The 27,763-nt window shown below is 39.4% G+C and overlaps 2 protein-coding genes and 1 long non-coding RNA gene across 3 annotated transcripts; 1 reads left to right on the top strand and 2 right to left on the bottom strand.

Moving 5' to 3' along the window:
• Window positions 1-202: 202 nt before the first annotated feature.
• Window positions 203-1,705, bottom strand: LOC149102235 (uncharacterized). Its single transcript, XM_089274546.1, has one exon. It carries the CDS (start codon window positions 1,703-1,705, stop codon window positions 203-205), a length of 1,503 nt encoding a protein of 500 aa, XP_089130672.1.
• Window positions 1,706-5,290: 3,585 nt separating this feature from the next.
• LOC110067885 (uncharacterized) lies at window positions 5,291-21,528 on the bottom strand. The gene is made up of 12 exons (XM_020775228.2): window positions 20,905-21,528; window positions 20,268-20,319; window positions 14,964-15,053; window positions 12,736-12,876; window positions 12,396-12,490; window positions 11,511-11,582; window positions 10,519-10,564; window positions 10,221-10,253; window positions 9,897-9,926; window positions 8,920-8,943; window positions 8,497-8,616; window positions 5,291-7,958 (listed from the first exon to the last, which is right to left on the bottom strand). The coding sequence occupies exons 1-12, from the start codon at window positions 21,157-21,159 to the stop codon at window positions 7,516-7,518; spliced, it is 1,401 nt and encodes a 466-aa protein (XP_020630887.1). The 5' UTR covers window positions 21,160-21,528; the 3' UTR covers window positions 5,291-7,515.
• A 4,434-nt stretch (window positions 21,529-25,962) lies between these two features.
• LOC110067857 (uncharacterized) lies at window positions 25,963-27,763 on the top strand. The gene is made up of 2 exons (XR_002298705.2): window positions 25,963-27,161; window positions 27,251-27,763. It is a non-coding gene; the product is annotated as an uncharacterized LOC110067857 (long non-coding RNA).

Here is a 27,763-nt window from a genome sequence, read left to right as displayed (position 1 = left end):
CGTTTCGTGCGCCACCCTTGTGCAATGGTGTAACTTTTGCGACTTTCCAACGGTCTGGAAAACTGTTTGTCGATATTGAAAGGTTCAGCAATTTGCATAATGGACTTGCAAACGCTGGTGCAATAATTTTGAGTACACGAATACTTATGCCATCGTGCCCAGAGGCCTTGTTACAAGCGATTTTCCCTATGGTGTCAATGATCTACTTAGGCGTTATTGGAGGGATGTTGAAAGCCACATTATCATTCAATCGCGAAGAGACAAAATTTTTCAGCTTGGTGTCATCAAACTCTACGCCAGCGTCGTTTTCCTTGCCAATTTGATCTAGGATGTTTACGAAGTACTGATTAAGCTCATTTGCAATGGAAGCTTCGTCACTAACGATGTTGTTTCCTGTGTTTAATTCATCGATGCGAACTCGAGGTTTACTAGTCCCACTTAATGTTTTGAGTGCTTGCCAAACTCCTTTTGGATTTCCTTTGTTTTCGTCGATTTTCTTGCGGAAGAAACTTCTCTTTGTTTTTTTGATGAGACTTGTAGTTTTACCCTTTGCATGCGTATAGCGTTCCCAGTCTGCAGGCAGATTTGAAATTCGTGCCGTTTTCAACAGCTTGTCTCTTGTTTTCATAGACGACAAGATCTCTTTAGTCATCCAAGCAGGCTGGTTCGGTTTCTTGACGCGTTTAGATTTTAGTGGAATGTGCCTGTCCAAAACGTCATTTAGCATTGTTTCCATTGTAATCAAAACATCGTGTAAATCATCAAAAACAAAGGCAATGTCCCATGGGGCACATTGTAGATCATGTAATAGTTCATTTGTATTTAGATTTTTGAAGTCACGATATTCTATGGTACTGTGGGTTTGATCTCTTTGCTTTTTGGAGTATTTACGTCTAATAAGAACTGGCAAGTGGTCTGAAAGACCAATATCTGGTACAGAGATTTCAGTAACAAAACCAGGATGCGTTGTGTAGACATGGTCGAGACAAGTTGAGCTCACGGGACGTGTAACTTTGTGCACGAGTTGGCTTAAATTTAGGCTTTTTAATGCCTTCGCTAATCGATGATGTTTGTAGACGTATGTATCCAAGAAGTTTATATTAAAGTCTCCAAACACATACATTTCTTGGTTTCTTAAATAAGCTGTTTCAATGTTAAGCTCCAGTTTGGCATCCGTGTCCGCCGTTGAAGAAGGCGGGCGATAAACAGCTCCTGTGAGTATCGGGCGATTTGATTTATAGGGATAGACTTGTAACCAGACGGTTTCTAGATCCATTTCTTCCAGGCTTGTAATTCTTTCGACTTTTAGATTGTCAGCAACGTAGGCGAGAATTCCGCCGCCCTTCTTGGTTCCTTGCCGGTCTTTCCTGAAGAGCGTGTAGCCAGGTATTTCTAGAACGCAGTCAGGTTTGTTTGGTTTAAGAAATGTTTCGAGGAGAAAAACCACATCGATTTCTTGACGTCTAGTGGTTAGTAATAACCTTATCTGCTCAAACTTAGTGTCCGTTAGATTGTTTACGTTCCACTGTCCTAGTCTGAGACCTTTTCCTGGTAAACATACCTTGGACAAATTGACTGTCTTGTCATTCTTGTTATCACTTGGAGTAGTCGGGCCAGGATTCGGGTTTACATCATAGGCCTTAAAAATTTCGAGCTCCAAAATACGAGGATTGAAAGTTGAAACACCATGTGTAGTATATTTCATCACAGAGTGAAAGAATTTTCGCTTGAAGTTCTTCGGTTGGAATGCTGAAACTGCCTTTAGTCCCAAAATGGCCGCGCTCGTCGGGCCTTACTTTGTTGCCGTAACACATTGCTGCTGATATCTACCCAAATTTCCGATATAATCGCTATCAGAGAAGTTATGATCGTAATAACTTGCTGAGAGAAGCACAAGTACTTCGAAAACCAACTGTAGTACTCGAAAATTTAGCCTTTTCACCGAGTAAGACGCCATGGCACTCACGCACGCACCATTCCCGGACTCCGTAGTCAAATGATGTGAAGTATATATGAAATAATTCATATTTGAACTGCGGTAGTAGATGAAAGTGAAGTGTGATCATCGCAGTAAATTTTCCAATTTAAGCAACTGGAAAGAAGAAGCCTGAAAAAAAAAAAATAAAAAATAAAAAAAAATCAGGGCTTCAACGGGATTCGAACCCGTAACCTCCGCGATACCGGTGCGATGCTCAACCAACTGAGCTATGAAGCCACACATTGGGAGCGAGGTCAATTAATTGAGTTCATATCTTCCCGTGAGTGAAATGATGTGAAGTATATATGAAATAATTCATATTTGAACTGCGGTAGTAGATGAAAGTGAAGTGTGATCATCGCAGTAAATTTTCCAATTTAAGCAACTGGAAAGAAGAAGCCTGAAAAAAAAAATCAGGGCTTCAACAGGGAGTTTTGATAACTCGATAAACAAAATCGAAATCGTTATTCGAAGTTGATTAAAGAATGCGTCATCGTAACTTTGCTGATTATTTCTGCTTTATTCACATATTTTCAGCTTAGCTTTTAATATGTTCTCAAACATTTATCAATCTTAAACATATTTAAAAACTATAGAGTTATTGTTTGAGTTAGATGTACGCTTTCACATGAAAGTGCAGCGGAAGTACAATTTGTCAACACGCATCGGCGGGCGCTCTCATTCATCGACAACAGAGAATTTATTGGATTTTTACACTAATAAAACTGAGCAGTATCTACGATCGTAAAGTCATTGGGCCTTGATAAAACATCAAGCGTTGCTTACAATTCAGGCGAAACTCAAACTGACCAAACTAGCAATTATTTTGTTTTACTTTTCAGTCGCGATAGACTGGCAAATTCCTCGGAAGCGTGTGGCAAGAGGAGCTAGGAAACTATGAAGTCCTGAAGCTCTGCTATATCTATATATATCCAGCTAGTTTTTTGCTGTGTAATGGAAAAGCTGATAATCTTCAACATATGTGAAATTTAAAGTGGAGTAATGTACAGCTCATGTAAAAGAAGCATCCGTCGGAACACAACTTGGTCAGCGATATATATAAGCTTACAGCGGAACGTACCTAAATTCGACACTGTCTTACTTCACTCAGACTGGAGCAGCTTACGACGAAAATAATTAAGCAAAATCCCAACAGACGTAAACGCGTTGAGTTGTGGGCCAAAAACATGAAACATTTCGGGAATTTCGGACGCCATTTCCCCCGTGCGACATCCGCAAAAATCCTCGCAGCATGTACGCGCGTGTGCCGCAGGCGATGGCGCAATTTGTTCTAAAGATAGAATTATTGTCCCATATCATTAGGGACTTTAATACCTGGAAGCCTGGGTACTAGTTTCGCGGTTTGCAGGGACAAAATTTTCGCGGGAAAAATTGTAAATATGGCGGTCCTTCATGAATTGTCATAGTCTTAAAAACTTTTCATCAGAAATTCGTCTTTGGAGATGGAAAACCCTATGTAAAAGTTAAGAAAATACACATACAACTTAAAAGGGGTTATTTTCTCTCGATTTATACCTAATTAATTTTGTAATATTTTCACACCATTACGCGATGTAAATTTCACAATAAACCTCACGCAAGCAACGGAGTTTATCGGTAGATTTTGTCACATATTTCACGGTTATTCAAACAAAAATTAAACTTACATATTCGACATATAAACATTGCCCAAATCCATTCGCGATAAAAAAGACAGTGAAAAAGCGTTGATCTCTCTCAAAAATCGTTTTCTCGTACCTCGAAACAACTTTTCGCCATACATTTCCTTCTAGGGACTAGCAATGTTTGCCCCCTGACGATCCCAGAGTTCTTCGCGCAAACACGGGTATCCGATTACTGGCAACTCATTCATTGCCTGTCTAGTATTTTGTAAGTATAGGTAATTGGAATTAATTTGCACGAGTGAGTTTTCCAAAAAGTTGAAATTGCATGAGCCGCTTTGAATGAGAAAAACGGTATGATTACTTATTAATAATATAAACATGAAAAGATTTGCGCGGAGCAAGTGCCGGAAGACCTTTCTTGAAGCCATTTTTTCGCATTCGAGAGAACTTTTTTCAAAGTTTCCACAACACATTTTCGTCATCATTTTACGTAATATCATTGGCTTGGAAAATTTCCTATTGTCTTTCAGCCAATTATAATCCAGAATTACGATGTGTAATTTGCTGTTACACTTTTTGCACCGGTGTTACACTTTTTGCACTGGTGTTACACTTGAACTGCACTGCTCTCAGCCAATCAGAATGGAGTAATTTTTTATGTATATTATTATTGAATTATTGGATCATTTTTATTTTTTAAATCAATCTCATAAGTTTTAACTGAATATTTTAGAGCTTGTTTAATAGGTGTGATTTTAGTTCTTGGAGCAGGAATTGGTTTTTTAGATTTAATAGTTCTAGGTTTTGGAATTGGTTTTTGATTATCTCTAAATTCAAGAGGTGGTGCAATTATATTTTCCTCATAATTATGTACCATTTGTTTAATACTTTTACGAGGTGCTGGAATAGGTTTTTTTTATTTTTGTTGATCTTCTAATAATAGATCAATTAATTGTTTTTTTTTGACAATTTACTCAATTCTGATTTATTGATCATTACTATATTACAGTTAGGTCTTTTAAAATAATTTTAATTTTTCACATTCATTACTACCAATGTTTTCGATTTCTTTCAAAAGCTCTGTTTTGCAAATGGTGAATGATTTTTTTTTTGTGGAGGCCTGGGACAGTCCATTTTATGCTGTTTCTGAAACGAAGCATTTTTTGATTTCTAGAGACCTGGAAAGAGTATATTTTAATCATGAGCCGGCTCTGCGAAGTGTTTTCTGGCAGAAGGATTTTTTTGATTTACCGAGGGCAGGGAGACATGAAATTTGCTCGCGAGAGGGCTTGAATAGAAAGTGCTATTAAAGTACTTGAAAATCGGGTTTTTCGAGGTGAGGCCCGGCGAGGGTATTGAAGGGTATTTGGCCCGTTATACGAAGTCCTAAAATCGGCATTCATATAACTACTTGCCCGCTCACGGAGCTAGCGATATATGGGTTATTGACCAAGTGTCAGGTCACGTTTGATCACGTTTCCAAACACGCGAGACCAGAGGTGAAACTACGATTCGTAGCGGAGAATTTTTGACGAACTTTAAGGCGTTTGGGAATGTGGTCAAACACTGTCTTGAGTACTTGATATCATGCTTTTTCAATCGAAACTTAAACTAACGAGAAAACGGAGAAATAAAATCTTAAAGATCTATGCTAATAAGGCCAGAGATCCAAAAACAGTCAAAGTCATGAATTCCTTTGTTTTTACTTGATGAACTATTAATGAGCTTGAGATATATAAGAATATAACATATAAAAGAACCCCAATTGTGTCTTTAGTAGAAGTTTTATTATATGGCTGTGTCTCACAAGGACTGGGAACTACCGAATTCACGAAATTGATTGCCTGAAATCGATATTGACCACGGTCTAGATTTTCCCGTCTAGACCGGCATCTAGACCGATTTCATTTTGAGTTGAAAAAGTAGCAAACTAAAATACAAAAATGTTCACCATTTTCTTTTATTTTCTTCTCAGTCATTTATGGAAGTGCCAAAAAGCCTGATGACAAATAAAAAAGTAAAGAGGACAAGCAAATTTCGGCAGGTTTAAGTTAAGCTCATCGCCGTCCGCAAGCAAAATGTCAGCAAACTAGTTACATTAAACGAATTATAGTTTTCTTCTTTGCCATATAATAAACATCTTATTAACCGAGCTAAGTCGGTCTGCATGGGAGAATCTTGACCTCGGTCGTGTGTACAGACCTCACTGCGTTCGGTCTGTACTCACGACCTCGGTCAAGATTCTCCCATACAGACCTCCTGCTCGGTTAATAATAGCTAAATTTAGGTTAAACTTTTAATCTGGTAATAAAGCTTGTTGTTGTTCTTGTCCCTGATTCGATGACCAAACTTGAGAAAGTTGTTCAGTTACAAGCTATTGAGTATAGTCCTTTGCTAAGGTAAGTCTAACAACTAAGCGAAAATGAAGAAAACATTGTAAAACTCCTTTTTTGTCTCAGGAGCTGCACAAAGCAACATTTTGTTGTCAGCAAAATAGGATCCTAAACAACATTCTGCGAATTGTCCGAGTTATATTACATACATTATACTTAACACATTAAGAGGACAAAGCTACTTATTATATAAACACGAGTGTTTAACTGGAAAATACACCAATCGTAAAATTCATACGAGACTCGGGTGGCGTATTTTCCATATCTTCACTAGTGAAGATATTGATGACTTCACTGATATCATGATTGGCCCTTAAACTGTCCTTTTTTCGGTGTATGATCGAGACATCTTCGGATCTTTCTCGAAAGTCTTCGGCAATCTTCGGTTGTCTTCAATAATCTTGGAAAATTTTTTGGAACATTTTCGGAAACTTTCGTGTGGCCTTCGGACAATTTTGGGGAATCTTCGGAAATCTTCGGAAATCTTTGGAAAATCGTCCAAAACGTCGTTATCGAAAATGAAAAAACATTGTTAAACTCCTTTTTTTAACTTGTCTAGGGAGCTACACAGAGCAACATTTTGTTGTCAGCAAAATAGGATCCTAAACAACATTCTGCGAATTGTCCGAGTTATATTATATACATTATACTTAATACATTAAAGGGGCAAAGCTATTTAACATATAAACACGAGCGTTTTACTGGAAAATACACCACTCGTAAAATTCATACGAAACCACATCCGGGACTCGGGGGGCGTATTTTCCATATCCTCGGTAGTAAAAATATTGATGACTTCACTGATATCATGTTTGACTCCTTAAACTGTCCTTTTGTTGGTGTATGATAGAAACATATTCGGATCTTTCTCGAAAGTCTTCGGCAATCTTCGGTTGTCCTCGATAATCTTCGAAAATGTTCGGAAATTTTTCAGAAACTTTCGTGCACCCTTCGGATAACTTTGGGGAATCTTCGAAAATCTTCGGAAATCTTTGGAAAATCGTCCAAAACGTTATCGATTTGTTTATATGATAAACCAAATGAAACATGGTTGCTTGTAGATATGAAATATCTCTTCTCGTGTTCAACTTTATATTTCACTCGTTCGCTGCGCTCAATCGTGAGATGTCGAGTTGAACACTCGTAGAGATGTTCCATACTTCTACTTCATATTTCTACGTGCGCCCATGTATTATCCTCTTTGTTTTATGCCTTCTTAAAACGTGAGGGATTTTTGAGAACACCAGCGACGTTTAATTTGGAAGGCAAACTGGGCGTAATAACAATAATAATAATAATAATAATAATAATAATAATAATAGTAAACTTTACTGAGAGGGTGACACATGATAGTATGAACTGATAAACCAGTGGCCCTCTGTGCTAAACATCTACGAGTAATTATAAAATAACTAAGAATGACCTGTGAGTGTTCTGCGCGTTTATAAATCCGATTAATTACGGAGCTTGCCAAGTGTTTTACGACTGATGTAAAACATACTTCAGCTTCAATCTTAACTTACACCCTGCCTTCTATTTCCATATGATTTGATTTTAAAACCTTAATTAACTTCAAATGCCAAGTCTTTCTTTCGATTGAATTGGAATAATCGACGAAAGACTTATTTTTGAGAGTGCTAGGGAGCTTGTCTTTGGATACATTATCTATTCTTATGACAATCGCACTGTTATATCCCTCTTTAACGTTTTTGTAAATAGCTTGATCTAACTCATATTTGCAAAACTTGCTCGTGAAAAAATTCTTGGATACCACCGCTATTGTGTTTCTGCTTGTTTGGACACTGTCAGTCATGTTTTCCACAAAAGGTTTCCCAGGCTCAAAATCTCTGTAATGGACGCAGCATTTCAAGCCATGTTCCACCTCAAGGATAGGAAGAAGGGTTCCATCCACCCAGCTCTGGTCTCTATTGTTGAATATTATAAAAGCGTCGTAACGAAAGTCTGAAAATAAAGTATTCATTAATTTCTTCATAATAATTTTTTTGCATTAATGGTCCGCGCATGTGTAAGAAGATATGGTGATTGCAAGAAGTAATATTTCCTCTTTTTTTACTGAACCGCATGCAGCTAAACAATCTCAGAGGGACTGAACCTGTAAATAACCCGTAAATTCAGGGAAATCAGTCAAGAATTTACGCAGAGAAATTCAAACTTATAGTATGGCCATCAAAATTATCCGATCCAAAGGATTTAGTCTGGACTCACGCACCAGTCATCTACTCGTACCTGATCGGTTAATAAACAATGGAATGGAGTTAGAGGTGAATGGGATTCGGCGGAATATACGCAGGGAATATAAGCTCCGTTGCTGCGTTCACGCGACTGACCGTTGTGAATAGGATTAATCATGTAACAAAGTCATGTGTATGTATTACCATAACATACATGAGGTGGCCATAACTCGTTCAACGGCCATATACTTCATTTGTACTAAAGACTTACAAAATTGATCTCAAATAACATGAAAGCGGACACAAACCTGCCGGACAAGATGACAGACCAGAATGTCTGCTGCCTCCCTTACGGAAATACTTGTAACGAAGTACACAGGCAGTCGTGGCGATAACTGCCATGGTTCCGATGACAATTATAACGTATACTATTGAATAAAGGAAGAAAGTGATTGTAATTGTAAGGTTGTGCCATAGGTAGGTAATGGCAAAGGCCATGCCTATTATATATTGAGGCAAAGACGCTATTTAAATAGAGTGTGAATAATTCACAATTACACATTTTCGTTAAAAAATACTACTTTTCGCCTTTCGCGTGTCACAAGCATAATCATCATCATCATCATCATCATCTTGGCTAAACTGAGAAATAACGCTTAAACTTACAAATCGTCCCACAGACATATTTCCTACACACAATCTGAAACGTTAAGCCTTGAATGCATAAATACCTGTTTTATTGATTGTAGGAGAATCTTTGGTTGATTTCATTAAAAAAGAAGAAAACAAAATCATTAATGAAAGGGAACTTTGAGATAATGTCACTAATATTAATTTAGATTTACACCTTTAGAATTCGCGCTAGTACGCGTTAGTTGTACATGCAGCAAAAGCGTAGCCTTCAGGAGCAGGCGGATTAAGCCTCGCGTTTTGCTCCGCAAATCCGCCTGTTCTGTAGGCTAGACTGTAACCTAGCGAAATAAAAATGAAAACAATACAGCTACCGGGACTGTTTGCTAATGTTAAAGTTGAAAAACTACCTGTGCGATATAAAGCCCTGGGCGGGAGTTATTCAGTTTTATCCCAAGTATAAAGCAATGCGTGGCTCGGCCTGGTCTCCACTTAATTTCTGAATCCTGCTGTTTTAGTGCTGTCACTCAGATGACCAACACTCGTGTGGCTTCAGGGAAGGGAATGATCCCGGGGCTTTTGTAAGTAAGAATAAGTAGCTACTGAGTGTTCATCGAGGACTCTTACTGGAAAATAGGTATATACGTGTTGATGCAAGTAGTTTATGTCATATTGCTAACCAGGTTACCGCCAGCTTTCTATATAATAAAGCTAACCAATGAACCAATTAAATACCTTCTAACTCTATTTGTTAGAATTGCCAGAACAATCGAAATCACCTTAGTGCTTTTAAAGTCAAAGGGGAAGGACAATTAACACGGGCTTCAGGTTTTGCTTATAACTGCAATTCGCCGGCACCCTTATCCCATTTAGCAACCTAAGTGAGGCAGTTTGTGTCTTTTGGACAACTGTGCAAGTATACAAAAACCTATGAAAATGTGCGTCTAGACCGGGACCCCGAGATCAGTATCGATCGGTAATACAAGCAACGCGGTAACGGTGGTAAGGCCATTGAACCTCCCAATCATCTATTCAGGTGCGGTTTATTTCTGTTTTTCCTTCCTTCTATTTAGCTCACCTGTAGGTGTAGGTGTAGGTGTTGATATACCTAAACAAAAACACAAAGCATCTTTTTTAGGTTGATATATCATATTCATGTAAGGCAAATGTACACTGGTCGCTGGATGATTACCAAATGAATTAAAATCATGATAACAGTCGGTTATATTATAGCCATGAAGGAATGTGTAATCATGGAGCATGAACGTGACACTTAACAACCTAAGGTTTTTTTAGTCCGATGGGTTACCAGGAATTGTAGTATTGGGCTCTGCTAGCGCACCTTCGTCGGCTCGCAGGAGCTCCGCTATAACTTTCACAATGTTAGTTTCGACGGCCTTACCTGTCTGTGTAACATTTCTTGGATGTACTGTCTCTGAAGAAGAAAATAGAAAAAATAAAGAAATAATAACTTTGAAATTAAGACTGATTAATGGTAATAAAACTATCTAGGAACAATTTTACACATAAGATTTTGACTAATTTGAAATGCCTGTTTAAAGTAAAACGGACGCCGTAAGTTTAGGCGATATGGATATCATGAAGAGCGATCAAGTAACGGAATCATTTGCCAACACAGTTGAAAGATACAAAACGTATACTCCCAATTAATAAGTACCCATATTTGTCAGCTGACTTACCATTTAAATGAATTTCTGCGATCGACTGACAAGGAAGAGCAATAACCTTTAGATATCACGGAAACAATGAAAAAAAAAAAAAAAAAAAAAAAGAAAGAAAGAAAAGAAAAGAAAAGAAAAGTCAGTGGGTTAGTAATAAACACTCACAAAATATAATACATTTATTTCATCTAAACAAACCATCAACTGGATGATGCCAGGGATCACGCTGATTATTCTTCCAACAGTCTTTTGGCTCTACTTTACTCGTTTTGATCAGTCCTTATGGCGCCATGAGACGCATGAGGCCAAAGGCCTCTGTAATACAAATAATTCACAAATATTGGACGAGGTCGAGCCAAATATTATGATTTTTCAGTGGCGAGCAGATCAATTATTTGCGGAAGCCGAGGGCGGTCAAATACTTGATCTGCGAGACACTGGCAAACACGATATTTTGCGACAATCAAGTTCAAGAGCTGTTTTATTTTTCGGTCACCAAGTTTGTTTTCACATTTATGTTTTCACTAACATTTAGGGACGCGATCTGCCATTGTTTGTCACACAAGAGCGAATGGTAAAAGAAGAGAATAGCCAAAACTGAAAATTTATTCATCCATGCGGTATTGACGTTAAAACAGGCTTACTAACTAGCTAATTGCTGCTTTTGTTGAAGGATGGCGAGTAAATCAAATAACAAACTCTTTCCATGTATCTGGATGCATGACATCATTTTAAGCCCAAACGTCATTGTCTCGGTAATCATTGATTAGAACACCCTAGGCCGCAATCACGTGATTATACCACTATATCATTATACATAAGACTAGCTTTGTTCAGTTCTAATAAGGCAGTTGTGTAAAGCATATGTCCTGATTCATTTGCGCACTCTATAGTGGTACTCCGAACCCGAATACACAAAATTTACATCGCTGAATTTAATTTAAATTTAATAAGTAAAATTCAAAACCGCTGAAGACTTCTGTCACTGTTGCAATTCTTATAATACTTACACAAAATTTGAAATACAAGTCGTTGTTTACGATACTTGATTCAGGTTCATCATAGGTAACGTACGTCTCGTTCTTCGAGAGCGCAAAGAAATAAACAAACAAACAAACAGTTATCAGCAAGTTAACAAACCTCAAAGCAGCATCCATACAGCTTGTCATACTTCATGTTTCAAGATGATTTGGGAATAATTTTTTCCTAGTTTTATGTCTATTCACTGATATATAATTACCCCGTTTGCATTCCCAGGTTTAAAAGGGCTTAGTATAAAGAAGGTATTTCAAATATATCCAAAAGTATCGAAAATTACTTTTTAAGCAGGAGGAAAGAAGCACTCAGTAGGGGCAAAACGACTTTAACAGTGTGCACCTCATTGCTTAGTGTTAGTAGCTGAGAGTAATGTCTGATGCTTCGCAAACCCGATGGCGTTCGACGTTCTTTGTCTTCCCGGCCCTGATAAAATGTACACCTCCCTGCCTCTAGTAGATTTGAAAATTTCCGTGTGCGTAAGATGGGGATTGCATGGGGATAGACGTCGTTTACGTTTCCATACGATCGATTTGGCGGAGTCGGGCAAACCAGTATAGGTGGTTAATTAATCGTGGGTCTGGATGATATTTAACAGGGGATCTTTCTATTAAATGCCTGGCGAATATCTTGGTTTTAGCAGATATGATATAGGGCGGAGTAGCGACTTTATGTAGCCGCATTATTAACTGGGGCAGTAGTAGTGTGAACAGGAGAAAGAAGTGGTGGCGTCAGAAATTCACTGAATTAGCAGGAGAACGTAGAACCAGCAAACTAGTAGCAGTATTAGTAGTAATTAATAGTGGCAACAGAAGAATCACTTAAAAAAACAACAACATTCAAAATAAAATTCTTGATACCTTTTGTCGCCTTATGTATCTTATCGCATTACTCCGTAAATAGTTATTCCAGTAGATGAAGGCATATCCAGTCAGTGTAAAGTCCACAAAGGATTCTAATGCGTAAATGGCCAGAAAGCAAAAAGTTAATTTTAATGCAGATCAAAACGAACTACGACGAGAGCTGGCATGGTGAGAGTATGTGAAAGTTCTCAGCAGCCGTCGATGCGTCCAATCGATTCATTTGAACTCAGAGTTCAGGCAGCCCTCGCTGACTTAGAAATTAAAATTTGCATTTGTATATTCATTGAGTAAATTAATGCGTCTGGTCTCGGACTATTAGAATGTAATCTAGACTTACCGTTTAAGGGTTTCCACGATATGTTATAATACCATCTGTTTGAATTCTCATATTGAAAGTAATTTATATTTTCCACAGTTGCGTACTTGTTTTTGGTGGCATTTGTTGCAGCTTGTGGACATATTTCTTGTGCCCGACCATCTGCAATATATCAGAATCTAAATATCTATATGTAACAAAAAATACATCAAAGGGCCATCAAAGGGCCCTATGGGCAATACGAAGACTACGAAAGACTACGAAATGGAAACGAAAACAGCACTCAAACTTCCTAAGCATCTGGATTCACTGGAAGCTAGTGCTACCTAAGAGCGCTACGAATTACACTGCAAAATTAAGGAGAAACAGAGACGATTGATCAGTTTGTGAACAACCTACGTAGGCTCGCATCAACTTGTGCCTTTCAGGTACGTAAACTGAAGAGTTGATAAGGGATCGCATGTTGGAATACAAGGCAGATTAGTGGGAGAATCTAAACTATTGTACCCGTCCTGCCACGAACATTTACAGGAGTAGTGAAGCATCTGAGCAAAACTGAGAAACTGCGGAAGTTGGGAACTGGCAGAGAGCCCACGGGTGAAGAAGTACGCTATTACTCAGCGTGGCATGAGAGCAGGGGCGTAGCCAGGATTTTTCAAAGGGGGGGGGGGGTCACACTGTGTCCAGATGAGGGTTCTCACCAGATTGTCATGTCGGGGGTCACGGGCACCCCAGAACCCCCCTCTCCCCCCCCCCCCCCCCCAGCTACGCCCCTGCAGAGACTCGGGCAAAGAAACCTTGCTTGCCATCGGCATGTTCTTCGTGTGTGTTTTTTATTATTATTATTATTATTATTATTATTATTATTATTATTTTATTTCTTTTTTTAGTAAAAAAAATGATGGAGTGTTTATTGTGACAAAAACTAGAGCTAAGCTTTACAAAATGCTATAATATTTACATAATTTGATGTCTGTTAAACCTGTAAAACATGTTTCCGTATCTAATCATGATATCATGGTTACTACAACTAATACTAATACTACTATCATCATCATAACATTAATTAACATATTCCATACAAATTGGTATATACAAGGTAAAAGTAAGTAAAAGAAATAAACTATTAAAACCTATTTCAAACCTATTATTATTATTACTGTTTCGAATATTTAACAATTATTTCACAGCGCGCGTTGGATATGAGTTGGCAATAATCACCTCATATCCAACAGGCGCGAATGAAACAATTGTTTTATTAAAAACGCCCCCAAAATATAGAAAAATAGACTAAAATTAAAATAAAAAAGTCAAAAATTAAAAACAACAACAACAACAACAAAAAAAACTCGCGCGTACGCTCACCTTATTTTTGGAGCATGGTATAATGGCTCATAACCCATGATGGCTAAGCCAATGAAAACTCTCGAATTGCATTATCCAATGATCCAGTTTTAAATACAGTTTCATAGCACAAATACCATGCATACATTACAGCCTTGTCTCCAATTCTGAAGTGCCCCTCACCTAGAGTTACATAACTTTAGGATACAGTCATACTACAGTATAGGGTCGTATACTTTAGGAAAGGATAACAAAGTACTATGTAATTTATTTTTTTCGCATATTTGCGAATCTGTCTGTTTCGAGACTTTGACAACTGACATCGTTCTGGGCATCTTGACACGGTCTATTTCCTATTAAATTCCCGGAAATGACTTTTCCATGGGACGAAATATTAAAAGTCAATGTAGAGCGGTTTTCAAATTGACTCTCGTAACCGACCAAAACCAAAGTAAACACTCAAGCCAATCACAAAGTATAAAGACAATCCCATGAACCAATCAAAACTCGAACTAAATGCATGTAACTGACACGAAGCGCGGGAAAACGTGTGGGAACGAGTCACAATTGGGTTTTGGTTTTATTTCTGATTGGATTATTGGCTTTCGATATGCAAGGGCGTGATTGCAAAACCCTACAGCGATCTTTTCGGACGGAAAACTGCGGGAAAAACGGCGAAAACTTACCTTCCCTGTATTACAGTTCAGCGTTAGACATGACGAGCTTAATTAACTTTGGTCGATCTAACCTCGTTTTCAGTTCGGCTGGTGAAAAGTACGGCGTTAAGCCCAGGTTTAAAGCAATTTTCTCCCACTTCTTATATTCAACGTCCTAGTCCCAAGCGAGTAAACACCATTCTTGGTATCCCCAGGTAAATATTAATATTTGATTATACATTTTCTTACCATTTACATTACGCCTTTTTCTCTTGGGAAATGGTAATAAAAGTTGATTTTCCACGATACTTGAGCCTTTTTCGTAGAATTCTAATTTGTCTGCAATTACAAACACGAACAGGCACTGATCAGTAAAGATGCCGGTTGACAGGCTACCTGTAGTCGACAGTTGCTACGTGTTTCGTTTTCCCGCAAATCAGGGAACAGTTAATTAATTACATAATCTTGCACTGAGCTACAGGAAGTACATGGGTGATTGTTCAAGGAACAAGGAGAAAGTCACAAGGGATTTCGTCTCGGGAGACAGCGGGTCTTATAATTCAGTCTTAAAATTGTCCATCACGACGTCGGAACCCAAGCTAAATCGAAGTTGTCTGCCAATTCGGTATCTGTCAATACCACTGGTGAAAACTACTGGCAATATGAGATGGGTGTAGCAGCCGTTGAGATGGACTAAGCTTTAAAATGATACCAAATTGATGCCCATTGAAAAGTCACATGACGAGTTTTTCACTTCCAAAAAACCCTGTATAAGTATGTACAGGAGCCCATTGCACCTAGTATGAACATTATATTTAAAGCACGATGTTCGTGTGAATTTGGTCGATAGTAATTGTGTTGAGATGGGTGTAGACGTCGTTGAAATGACTAAGAAAACAGCAAGTTTTAAAATCAGTACCGAGGTAGTAATAACAAAAATGTCAAGATACGAGTTGTATTTCCTTGGGAACAAACGATAAGTAGAACATATGCATCTTTTAAGTTGACGTGAGAGTTCGGAGAAGATTAAAAGTGTTGAATGCACCTAGAAAATGTTTTTGGACAATTGGTAAGGGTATTTCACTGATTTTAAGCACTAATTTTCACTGCTGACTTTTAAGGTGATTCCCTAGTAAAAGAACCCGCCATAGATTTCCGATGAAACTTGGTATGCTGTTCTTACAGGACAAGGAGATATTAAAAACGTAGTAAAAAGAGGGGGTCACCGTCCTTGTTTTCCCGCCACAATGCTGAGAAATACGGCTATTTAGGTGACTTTTGGTAATCTCTGTGCGCAACAAATAAGCTCGATTATTTTTCAATGCAACGTGTTATATCACAGAGAGTTTGGCTTTCTTTGATTGTTCATTCATCTACGTCCCAGAGAAAATGTCTTCAAATAGCCTGCATTTTTTATCCTTTAAGGACGGTGCCTACTTTTGTTGGTGCGCACACATTCTGCGCATCACGCAAGGCATGGTTTAAGCGCCACGCGCGCGCTAGGGTTGACAATGAGGCAATCAACTACGCTACCAAATACACGACTAAAATGAAAGCAAAATTTTCCTCTGTGACCAAATCAAGTTTAATGAACCTGTGCTTAAACCAGGAATACCACAATAGTAGCATATCGCTAAGCACCAACTGATACCGTCTTCCGGCTGAAAAACTAACTCTTATCTCTCGAAAATTATACTGAAATCCAATTGTAAACACGTACCTGCAGATGACGTAGTGCGCGCGCAAAACAAGTGCGAGATACGCAATTGTTTTACTTAGCAGGGAGGTGACAGGGAAAAATGTAACGGGCACCGTAAAAGGTTTTCAAAAAAGATGAATAACTTTTAAAAACGCGTGGTTACCCCTACATTTTATGTTACGAAATGGAAGTGGCAAGCCTATTCGACACGTGGTTAGTTTCTGGTTGTGAGCAAAAGGTGTTTAGACTGTATTTCAGCTGAGCCCGAGGAAGGCTGTCAGAGACGCTAAGAGCTTTGTTGCAACGATTTTGTTATTAAAACATATCAAAAATGGTTTTTATGTTACCATTTACCATGCAGTTTTAAGGTCTTTATAAATGTGTTTGCTTTTCTGTATGCAAAGGCGAATTCAAAGGAAATCTCTCAGGAAATATTCTTTTCTTCTTTTTCAGAAAAATGCTGATGTCAGCATTTTTGTTGAGATTCAAGGCTAATTATCTCGAAAAAATGCGTGGCTACCCCCAGTTTTCGTTGTGGATTTCAACAGCCCTTGAAAAGATCTACTTTTTCCGCATGGTCCTAACCTGGCGCAAAAACCTTTGTATTTAGTAGGCACCGTCTTTAAAGGAAACAATTTGGACACGCGCTGTTGAGCCCGTTATGTCTCCCTCTGTAGTATTTATTTCATTTGCTAAAAAAGTAGCCATAGATTTCTGCTAATTTTTTTCTCAGTTATTGAGGATATTGTTCTCATAGAAATTATGACATAAAAAGTGGGGGTCACCATGCTCCTTTAAGAGAAAAGGAGCATTTATTTCGCTATCGAGCGTAGTCGAGGGAAATGTGTGCGGACTAATGACGCAAAAATTGTGCGCAGTAGGGTTGCACAATGCAATACTAAGGAATCACCTTAATTGGAATTGGCAGACCATTTTCGTATTCCCGGTATTGGGCTGGAACTAGCTTGCAACTGAGGCTAATGCGGGGAGTCTTACACTCTATAAACTTTGTTATTTTCAAATCATATTTAAATAAAAAAAGGGCATGCCCGCAACTAGCAAAGGCTAATCTAGGCGGGCCATGCTTTAATAACCGAATTACTAAAATACACGAAATCAGTGTTTTCAAATGCAAATGAGATTCATCCCTTTCTAATGATATTCCCCAGCATGAGCCTCCATTGCAAGCTAGTTCTATTCCAATACCGAGCACGGGTAAAAATTGGTTCGGCACGGATTGAGAAAAGTCACTTACACAATAACAGTATCTTTACGGTGAATATATATACATTTATTATATGGAGAAGAGTGTTTTACTGGGAACTAAACCACTCGTAGATTCCATACGCCACTTCATCCAGGACCCGAGTGGCGTATTTTCCGTATGTCACCTTTGTGAGTGTCGTATCGTTCAATGACGTCACGATTCCCGCCTTTTGCTTTTGTTGAATTGGTTTCAATATTTAGTCTCCATATAATAAAAAGAACATTACACGTTGGCTCGAAGATATGAATTTTATGTTCTTACCACTCGAACATAAAATTCATATCTTCTCGCCACCGTGTAATATCCTCTCTATATATAAGCAGCATAAAATTGGTATACCTAACGATGAACTCCCAGTAAGAGGATCCAGAGGATACAATGTCTCGACGTGAATTTGTAGTTTAATGTACGATAAGGACGTGACGAAGAGACCAACTCTTGACTGTTCTGGACGAGTTTTAAGCTCTTTTTTTTTTTTTTTTTTCATTTTGGTAGCCTACCATTTTTACATCGGAGTTGTGCCAAATATTGTGTATTGTTAATCGTGTATAAAGGTATCCGTGCACCCCAAATAACCCTCTCTCGTTGGCGCCGCTTTACGGTCGAACGTTAGACGCAAATATTTTCCGAAAGCTTAAGAATCACTGACGAAGGTGTATTCGTTAAAATTAAATGTGTCCCGAATTCAGCGCCCAATTTCCCAAAGTAGAGAGGTTCACCAAGTTTGTTTCTGATTTTGATTGCTCGTCTAGTTTGTTTTTGACACGTAGTTTAACTTTGAGAGTTGATAAAACTTGTATTCTCTTCTTTAGAATAGCAAAAACTTACACAATACGTTTTTTTCCCTAATTATCGGGCAACACTCTCTCCAAATTTCAGCTACAAACGTCGAAAATTCGCCGGAAACGAACTCAAAATGTGCGCCTCACTCGATGAAATTTTCGTTTTGAAATGTGGGAACGAGTTTGGAGATATACGAAGGAAAATATACTCTGGGCTTTCTTCCGATGTAATGCGATAAATACACAAAAGTTTGAAAACGATGACCCGTTGATCGACATAGTGAAGGCTCATTTTACTGTGCCAATAGAGCTCGTATCAGTTACAAACTGAGAGTCGCGAATGTTTTCTCTGGCGAGATGGTATCCTTTGCAAGATCTGAATTCCACTGTTCATGCCCCCAGGCTAGTGAGAAAATAATTTTCGTTTTGTTTTTTTTTTTGTTGTTCTTTTTGATTTGCAAAACGCCTTAGTTTAAGCCCTAGTTGTCACTAGCGACGCAAGCACAAGCGCAAGCAGAAGCGCAAGCACAAGCGCAAGCGTAAGCACAAGCGCTAGCACAAGCGCAAGCACAAACGCAAGCACAAGTGCAAGCACAAGCGCAAGCACAAGCGCAAACACAAGCGCAATTGCAAGCGCAAGCGATTGAGATGACCCAAGTGAAAACGAAAATCGACGGAAACATAAGCACAAGCAAAATCATCCGAGTCTTCCGCCATGTTGTAAAACTGTTTAAGCCCGAGGTAATCTGGATCCAGGGTTTTCATCGGCCAAACATAACCAAGTGTGGTAAATATCCTTGTGCTTGTGTTATGCCTGAGCGGTATTTCGTTTTCACTTGTTGCAGTGCAAACGCAAGTATAAGCGCAAGCACAAAAAAAAGGAAAATTTTGATCCTTGCGCTTGTGCTTATGCCTGCATTAAGGCCATTTTCATGGTGAAATAAGAATTATTGTGTTTACGCACGCCCTTGTGTTTGCGTCGCTAGTGAAAACGAAGCTTTAGAGATGCCGTAGACAACGGAAGAGTACACTCGTAAACAACGTATCAAAATGTAAAGGGAATACACGTGATATCGATTGAGCGAAGATGTTACCGTTACCCCTTCGAACGACGAAAGCCCCAAGGAAATAACGCTTAGAGAATGTCAAACGTCTCTCTTGTCCAGTGCAAACAACTCGAAACAGGAACCTACGCAGATACGTATCAGCTCAATTCTGATCGAATGTTTTTGAAACCTTTTCCCCCCGAGTGCTTTCTTCGCACTTGCAAGGGGACACGAACTTTCGCGGGAGAACACTCAGAACAGCTCGTCGACTATACCAAACACAAACGTTTGGTATTCGTCCTAGGCCGCGATTGCGATGTAAATTTACTTCTCTTGACAACCCTTTGACAGCTATCAATTACAGGTAATTAACGCAAAGAAAAGTTTCTGTTTTCAACTTTTTAGACTCAATCTTTTTCCGTATTATTTTTCTAAATGGAAGATCGTAAAAGGATCTACCTGAAAAAGCGAAAACCATTTTTTTTGAAAAAATGGTCAATTTTGGGGATACTGATACCTTAAAATGGAACGCAGTGACGCCGGCCTATCGCCCTTTCAAACTGAACTAAAAACAAATTTCCACTTGTGAAGTCTGATCTCGGTATTCATTCTATCCACAATATTGGACTCCTATGCACTAATTGCTCTAATTAATTCATGATGAATTAATTTAAATATTTTAAAAGTTGTTGTTGTGTCGGACCACAGCAAAAAGTGTATCAGATTAAATTATCTCTTTTGCCTGGAAAGTAAAATTACCTTGTTTATTGCTTGCTAGACACTTTTCAAAACAAGAGTGACGACTTGCTGCCTGTGGGAAAGAAGTAATGGGTCTCTGTCTACGCAGATAGAATTACAATCTTGGAGGAAAGTATTTAATGAGATCTTGGGATACCCCAGTTAGTTTTATCGTAATGTATCAGTAGTAAAACAGTACAGATACGTATCATTTCCTTGTTTGATCCCCACAATTCGCACCTTGAGCAAAGCATTGCTCTTAGTATTATTCAATGACACGAGAATTTGAACATGTGACATGTGATCACCCTAGTCAGAGCTATTAAAAACGTCGGTTATCGATCGGTTAGCCCCAAATTTGTTATTTAGTTGTCCTGTTGTACTACTATTCAGAGTAGCCTCTAGTTTTAAATCACTGCAATCGCAAATGTGTGGGGCAGACAGCTGAAAGCAGTAAAAATCACTGAGTGTTTTTTATATATGCAAACCTCCTTGCATATTCAATGACACGTGCTGTTTCACTCCATGGCGTTTTCAATTAACATTTTGCATAGTTGCACGTACTTTGACTGTTTTAAGCGTCATGCATGAAATAACGAGTTAAAATTATGATTTAAACGAAGTAGAAGTGAACAGTGTATTCAGGTTCTCTTGATACCTTGAAAGCCCCATTTGAATCCATCCAGTTGGGATCCATGCGATGGACGCCACAGTTAAGTAAGCAACGTGCCTTTGAGTCAGCTGGTTGAGTGCCAGAATCTTTGGAATCGACTACGCGTCCGCCAGTGCTTCGATATTGCGAAGCTCCAAAACTCTGAAAAAAGCCAAGCAGGCAAAGAATTGCAGCTGCAATGAGCAACATTGCCACCTTTCTCGTGCCTATTCCTTGATCAGAGTACAACTCGCGTGACATGTTGCTGTGTTATTTTAGTATTGTGAATTAAAATTGACAATCAGTACCGCCTATTCGGTTTATTTTACGTCTCGTCATTTACGTCGACGATATAATATGAATAGCTCACATTACTTATGTCTCCTGGTGAGGAGATTGCGTGTCACAAGCAGCTTCAGCTGGATACGTTAACGAGTTTAGGATGGATAATCAGAACTGGGAAAAGTTTTCCCTGTTACTCGCCATTACAAATAGCTCGTCGACTGACTCGTAATGGTCTCCTGCCTGCGGGCAAATGGCCACCTCGTGATCAAGATTCCCGCCAGACGCATCAGACGTGATACCAGATGCGTTCTGGGTCAATCAAAACTATACGCATGGGTGCCTGAGCGCATATCGGCTACTACTATCGGAAGCTGTAATCTCCGCCCTCTCGATCCAAAGTATTATATTAGGAAATGAATCGCAGTGGTCCAAGGCAAAATTTTCTCTAAGCTAAGCCGAAGAAATTTCAAGTCTTAGCGACAGTGCCTCAAAAGTGCGCCAAGGACGTTGAGGGCGCATGCACCTTGAAAATTTATAATCAAGAACTCAAACCAAAAACAAATTGGAAGAACTCACCTTTACTGATCTCATAAGCGACATATGCAAAAAGGCCAGCCGGAAAGTAGGGGGTGCTGGCAAGACTCCGCAGCCTGATTCCATACAAGTCCAAACTTCGGTTGTGTCTAACAGCACTTCTTCCAAACCTGACCTACTGCCATATTGTATGGCATTTCTGTAAGCATTCCAACAGGTAGAAAGGGTACAAGAACGAGCTTGAGTCATTCTCGGCTCCAAAACAGACACCCATGAAAATCTTCTAAGTCATACAAAGCTGGCATCTCAGCTACAGCAGACGACTGCAAGATTTTGCGATTTTTAATTAATGTACAAAGTTAAAAACGGCCTTTTCCTCGATTACATGGCAGAAATTTTTACGACTGTAACAAGGGATATTCCTTATGAAATGCTGACTTTAATGTGCCTCGCTTCTCCTCAGTCCGATATGGTAAACATCATGTTCAATAAGATTCTTAGGACCGGATCTCTGGTCAAAACTTAACCCATGTGATAGGCAGCGAACGACACTGAACAATTTTAAAAATAACATTAGACAAAGAGACCTTCCTGTTTTAATTGGGGGCACGTACACAAAGTGTGTTATGTACGCCACTTGATGAATTTATGTAATCTAGTCACAAATACCTTTTTTAAAATGTGTATATCACTTATTCATTTGTCTATTCATTTATTTTTGTCATTATTATTTGAGTGTCCACAATTAGTTATCTAAGCGAAATACTCACGTTCTGAAAGTATTATCCAACAATGACGCCACAGTGCCCTACATCAACCACTGGATTGATCCAGTCTAAGCTTGGCCGCCCTTGGCAGTGTGGGGTTAGGGCTCAAGACACAGGCATAGAGCTCTCCGCGAAGAATTTAGTAGGAACGGCAACGCGCCTATTGCCTCACTACGAATGGCAGCTTCACCTGGGTCGAGCTCGTTCAAAGCTTAGATCGTGCCTGGGAACACCATTCCGTCGATCGCTTTCAAGTTTCACAGATACCCATCTCCACTGCTGCAACAGCCAGTATTATGACCCAGACTCCATTGGCGTGGACGTTCTCGCTCAGTTGGAATGGACCAGCCTCAACATCAGTTTACGTCAGTCCTCCATTATTTCATTTAATCCCTAGAATGACAGTGACAAAAGCAGAATCATGTCACCTGCGGCATATCCCCATGGTTGTCAGCTCAGCTCTGGTTTCAGACTCTATAGGTGAAGATGCCAACCTGCCCGCCAGTTCAGCTCCACAGCAACCTTCAACACATCTTTCTGCAGACAATCAAGCGGCACGGCCAGCTCTCCAGAACCGTTACACATTTGATCCCGGCTCCCAATTGTCTCTACATTGAACCCTATCCTGGCAATGTCTTCTTATAACCGCCAAATTAAGGACTTTACAACTTCTTCTGCCCAGCGGCTCTACTATCCCCCATTGGTGTATCACTTGGTCTCTCGACCCCAGTCTGTCGTAAGATGAACCAGAGTCGCCCTCCAAAATTTGTATAACGCCTGGGATTGGCATGGCTCCCTAGAAACCGACAAAATCACCCCTCGGTCTAGAACAGCGATTCTCCTCTCACGGTCGAAAGTAATTCCCATCACTCCGTTTCGACGGCTGTTTATTTCGTGGGAGTCAAACGATCGACATTCCGTCAGAAAGCTTCCCCTCAAGGCCATAACCGACACTACTGGCCCGGACTCTTACGCTAAGCTCAGCAGACATAAGTTCCGGATAGAACGAGGTACAATTCCTAATCTGGGAAACTAGCACCACACTTGTTTGCCACGCATGAGATTACATTTGGCAATGATGGATCAGCTATTGTAGCTTTCAGTATGGTATCAAGAACGACACTCAGTTGAGATCAGGTTCCCACGTTCATCTTCCTTGCGATGACGTGCTTTCAGTTTCTGCGAATGGGGAAAAGAAAAACAAAAGAACGCGATCTAGCGTTTTTTTCCCTTTTCCCCGTTGGCCGAAAAAAAAAAAAAAAGAGGGCCTGATCGTACTCGGCCAAAGATTTCCGGCCTGTCGCAATTGGTTTTGGGATAAGCCCGGACATTGTCATGGAAACGGGCAGATGGAAAACTTCAGTTTTCTGACTGACTGAGTGACTGAGTGACTGAGTGACTGACTGACTGACTGACTGACTGACTGACTGAGTAACTGATTGACTGACTGACTGACTGACAGAATGAATGACTGACTGGATGAATGAATGAATGAATGAATGAATGAATGAATGAATGAATGAATGAATGAATGAATGAATGACTGACGGACCGACAGACCGACGGACCAACGGATCGACGGATCGACGGACTGACCGGCTTATGAAACTACGAGAAATCCTTCAAGAGTGGGTCGCAAGGGATCACTCGAGACAGTTTTCAGTGCAATGGTTGGAAAATATTGAACTTACCGGGCAACAGAGCAATCTGTTTGGCTGACTGAACTAACGCGCTCGTATGATAAAGACACTTAGAGTTTTCTCTTTCGTACACATTTCAGTTTGAACTCTTGAACCGGAGTTTCTTGTGAGGCTTGGGAAATCGAGGATCTACTCTTGTGTTGGAAAAATATTGTTTTCCGTCCCAGTGTAAACTAAGATGTATCGACTTTATTTTGACAATCCATTCTTGTGCGGGGAACTTGTAAGCGCTGTCTTGAAAGCAACCATTAAGATGGAAATGAACCAAACAACGTTTGCATTTGTGATCATTTGCATTTGCATTTTCTTAGTGTCCCACCCAGCATCCTTATTGCTTATTTTTAAAGAGTTACCTCCAAGTTGCCCTCTCATCTCAAAGTCAAAACGAGTCTCTTTGCGAAACTATTCACGTGGAAATATAGTTCCTGTCAAACTGTTTTGTACGAGGTTTCGTCTCAGGGGGCGAAGAAATACAAACACGAGCGGAAGTTTGGGAGAACGAGAAAAGTCGTGGTATTTGTAATTCTATAACTCGATAGAAACACGAAAAGAAATTACTTTTTATTTCTTTAAATTAAAGGAAACACTTCGTGAAAAGGAAAAAAATTAGTCGGTTTGTCTCTTTACCAAAATACGCCAACAGTTCGTGCTAGTTCTGTCTTTGTATCGAGTTTTAGTATAAATCTATTAGCGTTCTATCACGAATACCGTTCCCTGATTACATGTGGCTACGCTACTCACTATCTATTCTGTTGAACTTAGTGAGTGGCCCAGCAGTGTACGCTTGTTAACAAAATGGCGGCCGCTTCTTTGCGTGTTCGAAGTGTCTCTGAAGAGGATTTATGTAAAATGTTGGATTAAAAACACTACTAGTACATTTATGCTAAAGCAATAAGATTATTCGCTTTCGATTTCTGTGCGTAATAGCTGACTCGGACTGCGCAATCGTCAATTATCACGCGATAGAAATCGAAAGGGAATAGTCTAAATGTGAAATAGAAATGCAGGTCTGAGCATGCGATTTCCCTTACACGCTGTTTTCTAAACTGTTATTTCTCATTTTTCTTTCGCTCTATATTTTCTTTGCTCATGCAATGTAAATAAAGAAACGGTTCAAATAAAATAAAAGAAAGCTGGTATGATATATGGCGAGGAATTAAGAGGCCCCCCTTTAGCTGATCGTATGTCTTTCCGCGCGCGTGGTGATATTATTTATATACACTTTATTTTGAAATATTGCATCCCAAAAGTCAAACTTACAAAGTTTCAGTCTTCCTACCTCAACACGCCTACAGCTGAACATCTCTTATTTGCTCGGTTCAAATTTCCATGGCTTCCGTATGTCCTAGTTAAAGTTTAATTATTCATTATCTTGTTTCAACAGCCTGCCTCCGTAAAAGATCATGATCATAAAACCTAATATCTGAATGTAAATATGTCATGCGTTAGGAGCTTCCTTTTTAAAAAGTTGTTTGAGACATTGATGGCCCTTAACAACTTAGTGATTTGTTGCAGTGAACACACTGTTTTAATTAAACTAGTACCTTTCCACGACTGCTTTCTATGACGAAAATAGTTTATTACTACACGATAAATTAAGAGAAGGAGTCTAACTTGAACTCAGAGCGGTGCGATAACAGTTAAACAAAATTGAATGGCCAAAGCCCAGGTGTCGTTTTTGTTGTTCTTGTAGGCGTCTTCCAATAAAATTTGATCTCGTTCGTCCTACATCTAATGTGAATTAAGTATACAGTAGTTAACAATAGAACCAGGTCAGCTTAAAATTTGTTTAAGGTGGGATCGCTGGTACAGCTTCAACGGCGTCATCCGCCTTCTTCCTCATCACGTCAAACTTGTAATTCTGGTGAATAACTTTTCAGGTAACTTCCAATCCCTTTAAATCGTGAAGAATCATTACTTGCTACTCGTTATCTCCTATAACTGAGGCATCATTGCATACCAATCAACTGTCAGGTAGTCCTTGCCTCATAAGACCGAACACACTCTCACTCGTCGGATATACAAACGGCCTACTTGTTTATCTTTGGTATAATTATAATTCAATATACAAATGCCTCTTCGCTATTGAAAGAAGAGGAGTAGTACGTTTTTCATTTACACTTAGCTCCGTTTTTTAAACAACCTTTCCGACCCACGTCACATATCCGGGCCTCTCTCTCTTTATAGTTTAGACGCAGTCGTTCTCACCTCAACAAAATTCAGTCAAAAGCACGAACGAATGAAAAAAATAAAACAAAAAAAAAAAAGGGAACGAGCAAACTAAGAACCAGAAAATAAAAATGATAATGAGCAGTAAGCAACGAGTTTGTCGAAAGCATCATCATTAATTATTAATTCACCTGTTATTCGCTTGCTGACAGAACTGAATAACTTAACCCGAAGAAGAATATATTTCCTGATGGCATGCAAGTTACTAACTAACAATTCAGTCTATTCTTTGGCCTTACTATGTCCGGCTTAGGTCTGAAAAACGAAACGATAGTTTTCCAAAGCTCGGACGTCTACAGGCAAGCCTGCGTCGCAGACAATATAAACCGCCGGTTCTGATAGGATTTTGTGACTCGTCCGGCTGCATCGCAGGCTCGGACATCTCTAGTAAGTCATGATTCACCCAGTTCTACAAGAGTCATTTTGCAAGAGTCATTATGATTGAGGTACTACAAAGTGAAGTTGTAAGAATTGTGTATCTATTTATAGCTTAAATTATGTTATTGAATACAACTGTAGAGCACGCTTGTTTTTGTCTCGCAAACAAGAAGCGTTTTGTTCCGCCGACCAGGCTTGGAGGCGGCACATGAGCAGGTGTTGTGTCAAGAGCATGTGCGTAAGAATTCACCTGTCGCGATCTATATTCACTAAGAACCACGCCAGTGAAATAGGTACTTTTAGTGGCTAGTTAAGATCCTCGTGGACAAGTGCAGCCGAAGTTATCAACATACTCCCGCCAGGTTCTAAGGTATATTGGATAATATTTTAATTAATCATTTCCTGGCCGTTTGTATCATAAATATATACTCACGACCCTTCCTTTTCTATACCTTGCAGACGTTCCCATTTAAAGGGTTCATGGCTTACCTACTTGCCATCGCTGCAGCTTCTGCAAGATCGCGTGGCAGCAGATTTTATAGAAACGCTTTAGAGCACACTGATGTGGTAGACAACCACTCTACCGATCAAGGAGAAGCAGAAACCATGTAGGACATAGGCAAACGTTCAGCAAAGCTTTACTAAGAAGAAGATACGGCAATCTCTTGCGATCTATCCTCAGACATAGCGTTGAAAGGACAAAACTGTGAAAAGCGCCCGCACCCATATACGAAGGGTGACAAGACGTACACGTACTATCAATGTGAGCCAGGTTGCTGTTGTCAGGGCCCCAAAACAATTAGGGTCACGCACACCCTGACCGTGTGTAAGAAATGTCTTTCCACGTGCCTGAGTGGTTAGCAAGCAGTTCAGTCGGAGAAAAGGAAGTAAGACTCGGAAGTGAACTTGATATTTGCAACGGACAAGTTTATAAAGATAAAAACGAATTGTATAAACAACAATAAGCTGTTA

This window comes from Orbicella faveolata, unplaced genomic scaffold, assembly GCF_042242905.1.
Source record: "Orbicella faveolata isolate gen_17 unplaced genomic scaffold, um_ofav_v1 contig_36, whole genome shotgun sequence".
Taxonomy (NCBI): domain Eukaryota; kingdom Metazoa; phylum Cnidaria; class Anthozoa; order Scleractinia; family Merulinidae; genus Orbicella; species Orbicella faveolata.
The sequence above is the reverse complement of the archived record's forward strand: the minus strand, read 5'-3'. Positions and strand labels throughout refer to the sequence as shown.